Source organism: Phalaenopsis equestris, unplaced genomic scaffold (assembly GCF_001263595.1).
Source record: "Phalaenopsis equestris unplaced genomic scaffold, ASM126359v1 Scaffold000318, whole genome shotgun sequence".
NCBI classification, from domain to species: Eukaryota; Viridiplantae; Streptophyta; class Magnoliopsida; order Asparagales; family Orchidaceae; genus Phalaenopsis; species Phalaenopsis equestris.
Window position 1 is genome coordinate 116776 of NW_018164760.1, and position 15381 is coordinate 132156.

The following is a 15381-nucleotide window of genomic DNA, read 5'->3' on the forward strand; positions in this document are numbered from 1 at the left end:
CGATGTTCATGGTTTTAAGTGAGACAAGCCGCATGTGAGCTGGCTTGGGCTCAACTCGATAAGTGGCTTGTGAGTTGAGCTAACAAGCCGAGCTTAAGCCAACCCCTACTCAACTCATTAGCTCGTAAGCCTGCTCGTTTTAAAAAATATTAATATAAAATATACTCAAATATATAAAATTTCAAGGTTATCTTTAAATGATTTAAAATATTTAAAAATTGATAATATGTACTTTATATTTAATGTCAAGTGATTTCTTAATATTTATCTTCAAAGTGCTTATTCTATTTTCAATTTTATTAGAACACTTGCTTAAATTAATTTAATTTTTTTTTATAGTAAAAAACTTTCTTTTTCATAATAAACGAGTCTGCTTGTGATCCAACTCGAGTTCATAGATTTTATATTCGAGATCAAGCTCATACTAGATTGATTAATTAAGCTCAAGCTCAATCTACTTGACTTGTTTACACCTCTTGGGCTTTAATTGTATGAAAATATTAATAGAAGTTCTCAATACTCCAAGCTATTTGGCTTTGGTGTTCTCATCTGTCTCCAACAATTCACGCTTTAATATACTCAACAGTGTACTCCCTTACTAATAAATCATTCTGTTGTTACTTGTGAAATCTTAAGAAATTATGTTATCTGTATTGTTCATGCAGATAATTGTGTTGTACCTTCTTCATCTTAGATTAAGTAGTGATTTGTCCCTTTTCTTCCATGTTGGTTCAAGCATTTCAATTTCTCCCACCATAGTGAAAACACTTTTTTAATTTAATGACAACTTCACAATTTTGTTAGTTGGAATGTCTTGTACTCAAATATTCATTTTACAGTTTGAAGCCACTCAATAAACTCATCATGACCCATACAATCATCAAAATATTATAAAGCAACCCTTACCTCCAAAAGCACTCTCCCTTCTCTTATGCTCAAGGCCAAAATGACATCACATTGACCGCTTATCTCTTAAGGGCTGTTGATGGAAGGGATTCTCTTCATCTTCTCCAACAAAGTGAGCAACGTTCCAACTCTGTCTGAACTTGTGCTATTTTCATTCAAAATTAGAAAGCCTGTTTTGTAATTTAAGGATTATCAATTACATTTCCTCCTTGAGAAAGTCTAGAACATTCCTTTGGGGATTTCTCATTGGCGACAGTGTGTAGGTCTTAGGGTTTGCCAAATGTTTGAAGTTTAGTTGAAGGTAGAAATGTTGGGTTTTGTAGATAAAGGGTTAAGAGTTAGAAAGTGAGATTTGGATTTGGCTTTGATAGCAAATGACAACGATTTAGGGTGTCCCAAAGATGGTGTTTAGTTGTACAAGGATTTAATGATTTTCTTGCAAATGGAGGGGGATAGAGATAACCTGAAAATTTTAGAAATCGGGCTGGTAATAGCACAGGGAACCTTCTGTTGGTCAACAACAAGGAGGAGAGGAGGCCAACAATGACTTGTGTAAATGTAGGGAACGTCGTAGATGTGGATTCCATCATCTGTACTCTATCAAGATATAGTCTCAACACTTGAATGAGCCGGCTACAACTCTCCAAATAGAGAGAAAACAAAGATTAGTCTCCCCAAAATATAATAAAACCAAAGCAAAGATGATCCAACCAAGTTTGAAAAAAATATATACTCCTATTTCACACAAAATAATATATATATATATATACACACATTATTTTACGATTGGTTTTGCTCTGCTAGAGTTTACTCTAGTCGCGACTCGAGTAGCCCTCGATATCTTTACGCCAGAACGAGAATTCGTCGTCTCGTCGTGATTGAAGAAGAAGAGAAGGCGATTGCGTCGTAGCAGGCTCGTCTTTGGCGTCATCTACAGGAAGACGTCGACTCTGCTGGACAATGCCTCCCCCCACGACAAAGTGCTACAAATTTAGTTTCGTCGCCTTGTCCTGCTTGAAGAAGAAGGGAAGGAGATTGCGTCGTAGCAGTTTCGTCCTCGTCGTGATCTACGCAAAGATGTCGACTTTTCTTGACAACTTTCAGTTTCATCGCCTCGTCGTGCTCGAAGAAGAAGGGAAGGGGATTACGTTGTAGTGGTTCGTCATCGTCGTGATCCACTCGAAGAAGTCGACTCTGTTTAACTCCCACCGCAACAAAGTTCCTTCATCCTCGTCGTGATCTACGCGAAGACATCGAGTCTACTTGACAACGCCTCCTCCCGTGGCAAGTCCTACCGTTTCTTTTTCCGTTTTTTGACTTCTGCTTTGATGGCCACCGTTCCTCCCCCAAATTAGTTCCTAGGCAAAAAATCTGTTGTTGCAGAGTACCGTAAGGGTCTAGACTCTAAGAAGGTTGTCGAGTATGTTGTGTTTTCTCGGATCTATCATGATTCTCTTGAAGAGAAAGCCGACTGTCTGTTTTTAAGAGGGCTTGCAGGAAGGGTGATAAGACTGCTGTTATTTTTCAAACCATTAAGTCTCTACTTTGATTGAAAAATGCAAATTTACACTTTTTGGGAAATTTTAGTTGGAGCTTCCCAAAATGGAGGTTAGTCGCAAAGCTTTTGAGGACCTCAAATTTGTAGGACAATATAAGGTGAGTCTCTTTGATGTGTGACATGTGATGATACATTTGTCTACGGACGAAGGCTATGCTATGATTTTCTCCAGAAAATACCTCACCATTGAAGGAAAAACTATGAAGTTGATCAAGTGATCTCCTAAATTTGATCCAAACCAATAACCACCTACAATAACATAATGGTTTAAGTTATATGGGCTTAAATTACTTTATTTCAACTATCAGGCCCTTTATTCCATTGGGGACGTACTTGGGAGACCAATGAAATTAGACATACCTAAGTTTAATCTTTCTTCCCTTCTGTCGCCAGGATCCTTGTGGAGAGAGATATCAATTTACTTGACATTGAAGAATTTTGGCTTGACACTGCACATAATGGGTATTGGCAACAGATTATCATGAAACAAATACCATACTATTGCACCCATTGTAAGAAGTTTGGATACACACTTGAAAAATATTTCAAGCTTCATCCTAATTTGAGACCACAACCTCAACTTCCTCACCTATCTACTCAAGAAGCACCTACTCCACCCCCTGATATGGTGAAAACGGCAACTCGAGTGGATATCACCACTGATTTTGCCCCAGAGGAGCACCCCTCACTATCTCAGCGCCCTCATGTTGCTGAAAATGAGGATAATCTCATTTTGGTGCCAGAAGATGCTCCATACGCTATGGAAATAATTATTGCTGATGTTGAGGGCTCTCAAACCTTGGTGGAGTACCAAGTTCAAGGTGTGCAACAGGTAGAGGAACTTAGGAATTTACAGGATGCTTTGCTTGTTTATGGTGGAAGCTCTCATCATAGTTTCGTGCTTGACTCCCTCTCTACATCCAGGGAGAGAGAAAGGCCCACTCATCACGATTAAGCTCCCGAGAAGCCTGCAATCCATTTTTATCTTTTTGGGGAAATTGCTTAGCTTTTTTTTTGGGTATACTTGTACTTTTTGGTTACCTTTTGAGTCTTGTATGCCTTGTGAGTGGGCTCCTAGCACCCGCTTACTAAAACCTTTGATCTTCTTCCCATCAATGAAACTTTTATTTTGGCGATATATATATATATATATATATATATATATAAATTTAAATAACATAAATAAAGAAACTAATAACTCTGTCATTGACAGGCCAGCTCAAGGAAATGACAATTCTCTTAACCGGCCAGAGAATAAAACTGATCCTAGCTGGTTCTGGGCTAGAAAGCTTACAGTCGCCCCAATGATGCTGACGCTGGCATCACTCCTATACCATATTGAATCCAATGGAGAATTATTTATATGAATCCAAATAAATAAAAGGATCCAGGTGACAACCTACTAAGAAACACAAAAGGAAAACAGTCTTCAAGCCTTCTACTCATTCTGATTTCAACATAAATGGCAATCAACATGGTATGTGTTGATATTTAGTTTGACTCATTTGATACATTTTCAATCTCACTGATAACGTTCAGCCTCTTGTACAAGTGGTTTTCTCTTTAGCTTGTTGGGTTAGTTAACTAGAACACATTCGGTCTTATCTAGGATATATAGTTTTATTTGTTACAATTTATTTTTAATACTAATGAATTACATGGTTGTTTATTGGGATGAGGCAATGCAAATCATTTTTTTGATATGACGCATAAATTAGTCAAATTATTATTCTATCTTTTAAGAAGAAATCATAAGCTATATTTTGAGCAGACTTTATAAACTGGTGACATTATTAAATTGTAATATTTTCTTGCAGCAATGTACCTTCTAAGGGTTACCTAGCCCGTTATTGAGTTTTATTTGAAATTCTTTATTACCTCCTGATTTTACATTTTAATGAAATAAAATTCCTTAAACAGGCATCACGGCTGATGCATTTGACATAGAGAAACCAATAATTTTTACATTTGAAGGAATTCTTTTGGGAACCGATTCTTTTTCTGATACAAATTTACTGGGTCATGGGACTTATGGCTCTGTATATTATGGATTTCTTCGTGATCAGGTCTGTACTTGTACGCACATTTTTTTGTCGAACCTGTTTCCTAGTATTCTATTACAGACAATTTGTAATATAAATGACAATTATAGGAGGTTGCTATCAAAAGAATGACTGCGACCAAAATAAAGGAATTTATAGCAGAGATGAAGGTTCTATGCAACGTCCACCATTCCAGCTTGGTATGTATTGCATAACCGAACGGTTTCCTGTTGTTTCACTTGCGCAATCTGTGATTTCTTAACCAACCTACTATATTTTTTGTATCTTTTGTCAAGGTAGAATTGATTGGTTATGCAGTCAGTACTGACGAGCTCTTTCTTGTTTATGAGTATGCTCAAAAAGGTTCGCTCAAAAATCATTTGCATGATTCACAATACAAAGGTAATTATTTTTAAAGTGCTGTACGTCCTTCTAAAAATTACATCAGAAAAGCTTTCTATGTTCATAGTATAATTTCTTTTGGTTTGTAGCATTTTATTAATGAATTTAACATTCAAGGATTCAAACATTTGGTGAATATAGTCTATTGAGGAACTTTGAAATACATGCTTTCACCGTGGTCTTGTAACTCCTTTTTTATTAATCTTTTGTTGTGGGTTATGCTATAATTTTACCAACTTGAAGGAGAAAGGAAGGGTTGGAGCAAAAAAAGCTAGGTGGACAGCTGAGAAAATGAGGGAAAAATCCACTATCGAGCTCTCTCCAAGATTGTTTTGACTAAATGAGGGAAAAAAGGCTGCAGCGGAGAAGTCAGCATAGGCAGAATTGAAGTTGTTGGACTCCTTGCTCTCTCCAAGATACCTTATTTATAAGTGTATATTTGGGGCCTCAAGCGTGTCGACCGTTATTTTTGAAGGAATGGTTTTTGTAGAATATGAAAATAGTTCTAATATAAATATGATTTTTGAAAGTAACATTTTAATTTAAAGAATAGATGAGACCAAACGAGTCTCACACATTGAATAGTTTGGATGGATGAGCGCGATACCACAAGTAATACACTACCCCGAAGGATAAACATACCACTTGTCAGTAGGCTCAACCACCTAAACTAAGGAGTTTGTGACATCCGTTTGGTCTGCAAAACCTTTTATAAATGGCCGACAAGTTCCCTTACCTAATATAAGGATTAGATAAGGTTTATTTTACCTGGGTTCTAAGTTCCATATAGAGTCAAACCCCTATAGTTAATTATATCTTAAATGACCAGGGTCACTTAAGAAGACTCTCGATTAAGATCAGTGGTTTTGCCTTCCAGATTTCAAAGTTTAGGCTTCCAAGATTGGATATGGGAAAGTCAAATGGGAATGACTCAAATAGGATCAATTTTTTTAGGAGTCCAAAGGAATGAAGAGTAGGAGATATCACAGATCCAGGGGAAACCCTAGTGATTTCCCAACTATCATATTGTTTGGCTTTATGTCTTTGAAATAATGTTATTCAATGCTTAATCCTGTAATTTATTTCAGAATTTAGGACTTACATTCACACGATATCTAATCGTGCAAATAACTTAGAAAGATAGGAGGATTTATACTATACCACACGGTAACCCTGGAATCCTAAAAATGTTAGGACTTATAATTGCACAACAGAGTTATGCAAAAGCTTAAAGATAAGGTAAGGATTTACTTTGCGCTAAGCAAACCACCTCGAAGTCCTATGGCTTGTTATTTAAACTAAAGAAAATGTTTAGTTGACGTGAACTTGTTTTGATGTTGCAGATCCATCTCGAAGTTGATTCTCTGTGTGTCCTCGTCGTGCTGCTCATGTTGTTCGCTCCAAATTCCCCTTCGTAGCACCTTTGGATTTGACGTTCATTTTAAGGGTACATGCATGTGTTTAGTCAACGATCTGCTGCCGAGTACCTCCTATAAAACCAACTATTGGTCTCCTACTCTAAGGTATAGTGTGTAAAAGAAACAATAGCAGCTATAAGTATAGTGACAAAATTTAAGAAATGAACTAACATGCATTGTATCAACAAAAGAAATACCATCTAGAAAACTCAAGAAAGAGCGGCAAATGACCCATGACAAAAGAAAACTCGAGAAAAAATCGGCAAATGACTCATGACAGAAATCTCGAAGAAAAAAAAAGCAAATGACAACTCAAAGAAAGTCACTGAAAATACGGAAAGATCCAGGAAAAAGATCACGAGTGCTTTACCATAAGTTTCAATAAAATCACACGAAAAATCCGAAGAAAGAATAAACCGCAAGCACTCGGGTCGGAGCTAGGCTCAGATAGTATATATTTATACTTGAGGGACGTCGAAGGCTACTATCGGTCACCCGGATGTATAGAACCCGCTACTCAACTAGAAGTGTGTCCTACTAAAGCTAACTTAGGAGGGTACTCGTTAGCCCGGTACTGGTAATCGACAAGTGGACAACCAAGTTACAATATATTTAAAATCTATATTTTAGCATACAAATGGATTTCAGGCATACAAAAGGAAATTGTATCAATTTTGTAGTAAAATTATTTTTTATAAATATTGTATCTGCTATTATCATGTTTTGTTCTTATCAGTTTTGAAAAATTATGATTGTCCACGATTTGATCACGCCGTCGGGGTAGGACTGACAACAACCTAAGAAGGTACGGGTCCCCCGCTAATCTTGTGTCGGTGAATGATAGTATCATCCTACAGTTCATCAGGTCATTGGATTGGGTTTTGATATCGTAGGATGAGATATCATTCCGCTCTACTACCGACATACCTTTGTCATCATCGCCTTAAGCCCTAAAACAAAACCAACCTACTTGCGACCTTGCTTGATGATTTCATATATAGTAAAAGGCTATATATGCACGTTTATGCATGAGACATAAGCACAAAAAGCCTAAACCAAGAAGCAATGAAAGCTAACCAAAAATCAAGAAATTAAAAAGATAGAAGACCAACCCTCTTCCAAAACAAATTTAGAAAAGAAAAGTCAAAGCGGCAAGGGGGTTAGCCTAAAACATCCGACTGACGAGACTTTCTCGAATGAGTAAAAGAGGTGAAATACACCTCCCCTGCTAGCCATGAAACATCTTTAAAAGATACAACTTAGAAAATTCCCAATCATTCTCAAATATTTGAAAATTTTTTATCCTTTCTACATCTCCTCTTCTTCCTTTTTCTTTTCTCTTTTTTTTTTATATTGCAAATGACTAGCCCGCAGAATTGAGCCCCAAAACATTTCTAAACATCTAACAGATCATTCCTTGAAAAAGAGCATTTTGAATTCTCTTAAACATTAAGAATTGACAAATTTTATTTCACCAACATCAAAGTATTCAATTTCACATCAAATTAAAAAAAATTCCCATGCCGCATGAACCCCACTCCATCCAAAGGATCGCACATAAGCACTCATGACCGGGGCAACAAGAAAAAAAAAAATCAAAATAGGCTCACTGGTAAGGGTAACAAGAGAAGCCCACCCAAGCCCAACTTACGGGCAAAGGCAGCAAGGAAGGACCAAGAGCACAGGGAGGAAATCAACCATCAAGCTCACGGGCAAAGGCACCAAGGAGGGCAAACCGAGCCCAAATTATAACTATAATAGGATCACGGGTAGACACAACAGAAAAGGCTCAACCTAGCCCACAACAGCACATTCAACCAAGTATTCATCACCAAGGCAACAGGAAACATTCAAACAGAACAGAAGAACGCTACAATGAGTGCTCACAGTTAGGAACATTCAGAGAAGCCACCAACTCCAATCCAGGCAGGGGCAACAACTAAAAGGGCGAACCGAGCCCAACATAAGGGGAATCACAATTAGGTGCTCTCGGGTTGGAGCAGCCAGAGGAACCACCAAACCCAAACCAACAGCTACCAGCTCATGAGTAAGGGCAGCCAAAGGGGGAAGCCACCAGTTAACACCCAACACAAACAAGAGAACACAACAGGGAGGCTTACGGCCAGGAGAAGCAGCACAGGGCCCCAAAACAAGCCCCAAAAGCTTCAAAGTCAAACCTTACCACCTGCAGGTGTTTCGAACAGAGAAAGCAACAAGGAACAAAAATAAACCTTCCTGAAATAAATTTTAAAAGTTCTCAAAATTTTAAAAGTTCTCAACTCAAAAGACAACATTTCATCCAACATACGATTCGATTAGAGGGGCAGCAACAAGAAATAGAATCAAGCCCCAAAACCGACTGCTCAAGACACCAGACAGATTCCAACATATATTCAAACAGGGATAGCAGGCTTAAGGAGTAAAACTGAACCACAAAACCGACTTCTTAAAGCTTAAAACAGGCTCCAACATATATTTGAATAAGGTGAAATATCAGGAGATAAAACCAAGCATCTGAGACCAAATTCTTAAAAGCTAAACAGATTCCAACATGCATTTCGAACAGGGGCAGCAAGTATAAGGAGCAAAAACAAGACTCAAACTAACTACAAAAAGCCTTAGAAACTAAATTTCAGCTATTCATGCATTTCGAACGTAGAAGACATCAAAGAAACAACAAAACAAAGCCCCAAACATCAAATTCCAAGCCGAGACATACATTTTATTAGAACCTGGCTCAATCATTATTAAAACTAAGCCATATTTCAAATCAAAACAGGGCCACACTAGGGTCCAAAATCGAACCATACACTGCGGTGGAAATAGCACCCAGCTAAGCCAAAACAAAACCAAGCTCGAGACATGTTCAACACAGGACCAACCCGAAAGTAAGGTCCAACCCAACAAGTGACCAAAACCCGGCCATCATGAGGCAAAACCGAGCCCAGCATAGGGGCAAAACTAAGCCATTTCAAATCAAAACCGAGCCCAGCACAGGGGTGAAACTAAGCCATTTCAAAGCAAAACCGAGCTCAGCACAGGGGCAAAACCGAGCCCAACACAAGGTAAATTCCTCAAGGCTTTAAAACCCAAAATTTGCACCCATACGAAGAGAGGTAACAATAATAAAAAGCTCAAAAGTCAAGTCCCAAATCAACATTTCATTTCACATGTGATTCGAATAAGGGATTAACATGAAACAGGGCAACCGAAATAATTCCTCATCATAAAACTTTCTTCCAGCATGCATTTCAAACAAGAGTAGCAACCATTATTCCATCTAGCATGTATGAATATGAGCAACATCAAAAGGATAGAAAAAGTAGAAGTGGGAAAGAGAGGAATTATATTACTTGAAATTTATTCGAAAGAAACATCATATATTAAAAATAGCTAGGCACACAAATAAGAACAATAGGCTTCCGACGACCCCTGTATGGTTCCCATTCATCAACGGTTTTGCCCCAATTCAATAATAAATCTGAGTTTTCTTTTCTCAAATAATTTTGTTGTGCAAGCCTCCCTAGCATCCTTCTCATTTTTCATAAAATGTATTTTTAATTCATGCATCTCGCTCATATCTTCTAGCTCCCCAATTCTATAACCATTCTCATTCTTAACATTAAACTCAAAAAGTTCTTAAAGCAACCCTAATTTCCCAATTCCAGATGCATTAGAACAATACATTTAGAAGCAATTCCAAGTGATGAAAACTAAAAGGATCATTCTTTAGGCAAGAAATCATCAGAGCAAAATTGCTAAAATATACCTTTATAAATTATGAGCACATTAAACCCAATGTATGAAAATAAAACAGATATCTCCTTTAAATGCTTGCAGCAAGAAAGAGGGAGAGGGCTACCTTTTGATTGTAGATTCAAAGCAAACTCAAGAACCAGCCTAAGAAAACAAAATCAACAAAAACCTTCCTTAAGAACCTTGATGCAAAAGCATAAATCTCCCGAAATCCTCGAGGAATACAACAACGAATGTACACGACCAAGGATGCCACGATTCTTTCTCCTTTCCTCTCAAAAATTTCAACAACTCACCAACTTGCCCTAGGAAGGGCTTTTATAAGCAGTGAAAAGAGACGAGCCGCACCTACCACGATGTCGTGGCCGAATGAAGTAACGGGAAAGGAAAAGACGCATTTAGAGAGGAGGAAATGTAGCCTCGAGAAGGAGAAATGTCGACCAGCTGAAATCTTATGATTGGAGAGCCGCTCGGTCGAGCGGCCATGCGAAGAAGAAGAGGAGTTGGGAGAGGAGGAAGCCTCGTGGATTGATCGCGGGATCTAGGGCACGAGAGGGGGGTGAGCCGAGCTTTTGATCGAACTGCGACTGGGATGGAACGAGGGTTACGCACGCGGGTAGGGATTAAGTAGGGTTTTATTTATATTATTATTATTATTATTATTATTATTATTATGTTTAATATTAAAAAAAAAAAACTCAATTTGTGCATTTTCATTTGCGCGTCAAATCATAGCAAAATGAATGTCCTTTTCAGGTAATTTCGACGTTCCGGACGCGCCGGAGCGGTCCGTTTTGTCGTCCGAGGTCATTTTGACAAATTCATCGATTTGCGTGTGATTTGCTCGTGTGCAGAATCATGATAATATTGGTGTCTTTCTTAGCTAAAAATGATGTCCCGGACGTGCCAGAGTAGTCTGTTTCACCATCAGAGGTCGTTCGGAGAAATTCACATTTTCACCCTTTTTAAGCTCATTTCTAGTCCGACCTTGCGTAACTTAGTGAATTTTGTGTGTTTTGTGTATGCTGATAAAGTCATAAAGGGGTCTCCCTAGGGTTTGAGATCCTATAAGGAACTTCTCTCTGAGTCTCCACATGGTCGTCCTTAGCCACTTGACCAAACGATGATGGTTTGAGATCACCCATGCAAGACACCACAAGAGAATCAGGAAGTGACTTGAATTTCTAAAAGGGATGGATCTCAATACTAGTCCTCTAAGATAATCAATAGGAATTCTTAGAGCTAGATCCTATGATCTAAAGAGAAGAGAAATGACCTCAAATGAGGTCAACAAAGCCTTACATAAATTATTATTCTTTAAGCTTAATATTTCAAAAAGTACAATGTGGCATTTAGTAGGCATATGGCCTATTTATAGTCTTGGACTTGTAGTCGCTGGCCACCACATTTGGGGAAGTTGCTGGCTCTTCTGTTTGTATTTAACACCACATTTTAATGCAAAGCTGAACTATATTTTATTTCAGTGACCAAAATAAGAAGCAAGGAGACGGGAGATGCAAACGATCTTATCATTATATAAGGGTGATGAAATAGTTGAAGGGATTCCCTACAGCAAATCGAATGGGTCTGGGAAGAGATTGAAGCTTGAAGCAGAATCAAAGATGAAGGGCAGTGAGAAGACAGAGAATGGTGCTAGCGTTGAAGCCATGCAAAGCGAAGCGGGATGAGGGAGAGTAACCATGTGCCTATGCAATTTCCAATAGGCAATGATGTTGAGTGTGCTCGCAGTGGGACTAAGCGAGTCGAGGCACAAGCATGATGAGGAAATGGTTTGCTCTCATGCTCACAACAGAAGTAGAGTAAGGGGAAAGCCTTGTGTGATAGTGCATGCAAGGATCGACACTTTTTCGATCTTGTGAGGTTGATCGAGCTAGGATAGGCACAAGCTTAGGCAGCATCAATCGAGCAAGGGCCGATAAATCCTAATTCTCTTTTATATGATTGAAACAATAATAATCAAAGAGATTGTATAACTTTAAGTTTCCTTTCATGCGTTCTGATGCATTTTTTTACGTTTGATTAATAATCTAAAACAATTAAAAAAATAATAATGAGAATTAAGATTATATTAAATTTTAAGAAATTTTTTATCTTATTTGAGATAATGCAAATGCAATAAGCAGTTGTAGTTTACATCTTTAGCATGCAAATTGATTAGAAAATTTATATTGTAATGCTAGATCTTATTACCAGAATTATATATATAATTTAATATAAGGATTATATATTATTTTAGTTTGTAAAAGTACCTTATTTGTTAAGATATAATTACAATTATTGCAGTCATATATTGCTTGAATTTATTAAGTTGGAAATTGTTACGAATTTTAAATAAAGGACTTAATTAACAAAAAGAAGAAAATGTGTTAATTATAAAATTTATATTTCGGAAGGATATTATATTGCGGTTTCAAAATAATGATTTAGTAGTATAAAATAATTTAAATGAAACTAAATGGGTTGATATTATGATATTATGAAACTAAATGGGTTGATATTATGAAACTAAATTAATGGAATTAGTTGATATTATTATTCATAGGAAAATTAATATATTATGTATTCAAGAAAATAAATGGGTTGGAGAAAAGACTAAGGAGATTGATAATTTAGGTTTTAAACTTTAGTGTTCTGGTAAGTCACACTAGAAATGGTATCGGTGTAATTATAGATAAGAGTTTGAAAAATAATGTTGTAAAAATTAATACAGTTGGAGATAGAATTATAGCCCTTAAGTTTATCATTGATAATAAGATTTATAATATTATAAGTGTCTATGCTCCTCAAGTAGGTTTAGATACAGGGTCTAAAGATAAATTGTGGAATGACTTAAAAGATTTAATACAGATGATACCTATTGAAAAAAAAATTTTTATTCGAAGAGATTTAAATGGACATGTCGGAGTGGTAGAAGACGTCAAAAATACTCATGGTGGCTACAATTTTGGAGTAACTAATGAATAAGACATAACTATTTTAGATTTTGCTTTAGCGTATGATTTTGTTATTATTAATACTTTATTCAAGAAAAGAGATAAACATCTTATTATTTATAAGAGTGGATCTAATAAAACACAAATTGATTATTTTCTTATGAGAAGAAGAGATCGTCGAGTTTTTAAAGATTGTAAGGTCATTCCAAGTGAGAATTTAAGTATTCAATATCTTTTATTAATTCTAGATTTTAAGATGAATAGTTGTAAAATAAAGATTTTAAGATGAATAGTTGTAAAATAAAGAATACTAAGACTCATCATCATATAATTAGATGGGGGAATCTAAAAGACACATAAAATTATTTTTATGAGCAAAATTCAAGATTTCAAAATTTGTGATGTTCATGAAGAAGCAAATGTTATGTGGGATAAAGTAACAAACATTATTAAACAAGTAGCAAAAGATGTGCTTGGAGAATCAAAAGAAAAAAATTTTATAAATAAAAATAGTTGGTAGTAGAATAATAATGTGCAAAAAAAGATAAAATATAAAAAATTATTTATAAAAATTGGTTTAAAAGGAAAAGCTTAGAGAACTAACAAAAATATCAAACGTCCCGCAGATAGTCTAAAAGAACAATCTGTGACGCTAAAAATTTGGCTTTTAATAATCTTTATAATAGATTAGATACTAAGGAGGGTGAAAAATATATGTATAAACTAGCCAAACAAAGAGAAGAAAAGTAAAGATTTAACTTAAGTGTATTAAAAATACTTTTCGTAGAAAAAGATATTCAATGAACTTTTTAATAAACTTTTTGATAAACTTTTTAATGAAGTTTCTGAAAATACGATCGACCTTAGTGATCTTAATATTGTGAATATTAATAAAAAGTTTCATTTTTACCGTCGCATTTGTAAAAAAAGAAGTTGAGGAAGCTTTAAAGAAAATCCAAGGGTGGAAAGTTTGTAGGACCTGATGATATCCCAATTGAAGTGTGGAAATATTTAGGTGATTTCGGAGTTTCATAGCTTACTAAACTCGTTAATATTATTTTAAAAAACTAAAAAGATGCCTGAGGAGTGGAGGAAGAGTATTTTGGTCCCCATTTTTAAGAATAAAGGGGATGTACAAGAGTTTGCAAATTATAGAGAAATTAAGTTGACGTGTCATACTTTAAAGTTATGGGAGAGGGTAATTGAACATAGGTTAAGACACATTACAAAGATTTCTCATAATCAATTTGGATTTATGCTGGGTAGGTCTACCATGCAAGCTATACATTTATTAAGAGGTTTGATGGAGAAGTTCAGAGATAACAAGGAGAATCCACATTTGATTTTTATTGATTTAGAAAAAGCTAACGATAAGGTTCCAAGAGATATCCTTTGGAGAGTTATTGAGAAGAAATGTGTTGTTATGACTTATATTTAAGTCATTAAAGATATGTATACTAGAGCTGTTACTTGTGTTCAAACAGAATGAGGATTGACGAAGCATTTTCTTATTTTTGTTTGATTATGGGTCCGTTATCAGGGATCGACTTTAACTTTAAGCCCATATATCTCTTTGCTTTAGTTATGGATGGTCTTAATGGACATCTACAAGAGGATGTACCTTGGTTTATGCTTTTTGCTGATGATATGCTTCTCGTGGATAAAACGAGTGAAAAAGCCCAAAAAAAACTTGAATTATGGAGGTCTACATTGGAGTCTAAAGGCCTTCATTTAAGTTGAACTAAAACTGAATACATGAAATGTAATTTTAGTAGTATTAGCTCTAGTGATAGAAGTGTGACTTTTGATGATCAAATTATTAAAAGGTGTGAACGATTTAGATATCTTGGGTCCGTTGTTCAAAGCTATTGTGATATAGATGGGGATGTTAATAGTAGAATTTAGGTTGGTTGGTTGAAGTGGACCTTTTGTGTGATAGAAAAGTACCGCTTAGACTGAAAGGAAAATTTTATAAGACGGTGGTGAGACCTGCAATGCTCTATGGTGCTGATTGTTGGCCTTTCAAACCTAAGCATAATAATAAGTTAAGTGTTGCCGAGATGAGAATGATTAGGTGGATGAGTGGCTTTGCACTTAGAGACAAAATGCGAAATGAATATATCACAAAATCTATATCCGTGATATCCGTGATAGGGTTGGTGTAGCTCATGTGACAGGAAAAATTGGGGAAAGTCGTCTTAGATGGTTTGGTCCCATTAAACGTTTACCATCTTATGATCTGATTAGGAGAGTAGATGTTTTAGATTCGACTTGCGTTAAGAATAACTTAAGAATAACAGAGGTACACCCAGGAAGACTTGGGCTTATTGTATAAAAAATGATCT

General features: G+C 36.1%; 1 protein-coding gene across 2 annotated transcripts in view; it reads left to right on the plus strand.

The window, feature by feature from the left end:
* The window catches only part of LOC110025630 (lysM domain receptor-like kinase 3), a 103328-nt gene that overhangs the window by 38854 nt on the left and 49093 nt on the right, over positions 1-15381 (plus strand). For both annotated transcript variants that reach the window (XM_020726209.1, XM_020726210.1), the window contains 3 exons: positions 4385-4530; positions 4617-4706; positions 4803-4908. In XM_020726209.1, the coding sequence (XP_020581868.1) occupies positions 4385-4530; positions 4617-4706; positions 4803-4908 (342 nt within the window). The remainder of the gene's footprint in view (positions 1-4384; positions 4531-4616; positions 4707-4802; positions 4909-15381) is intronic.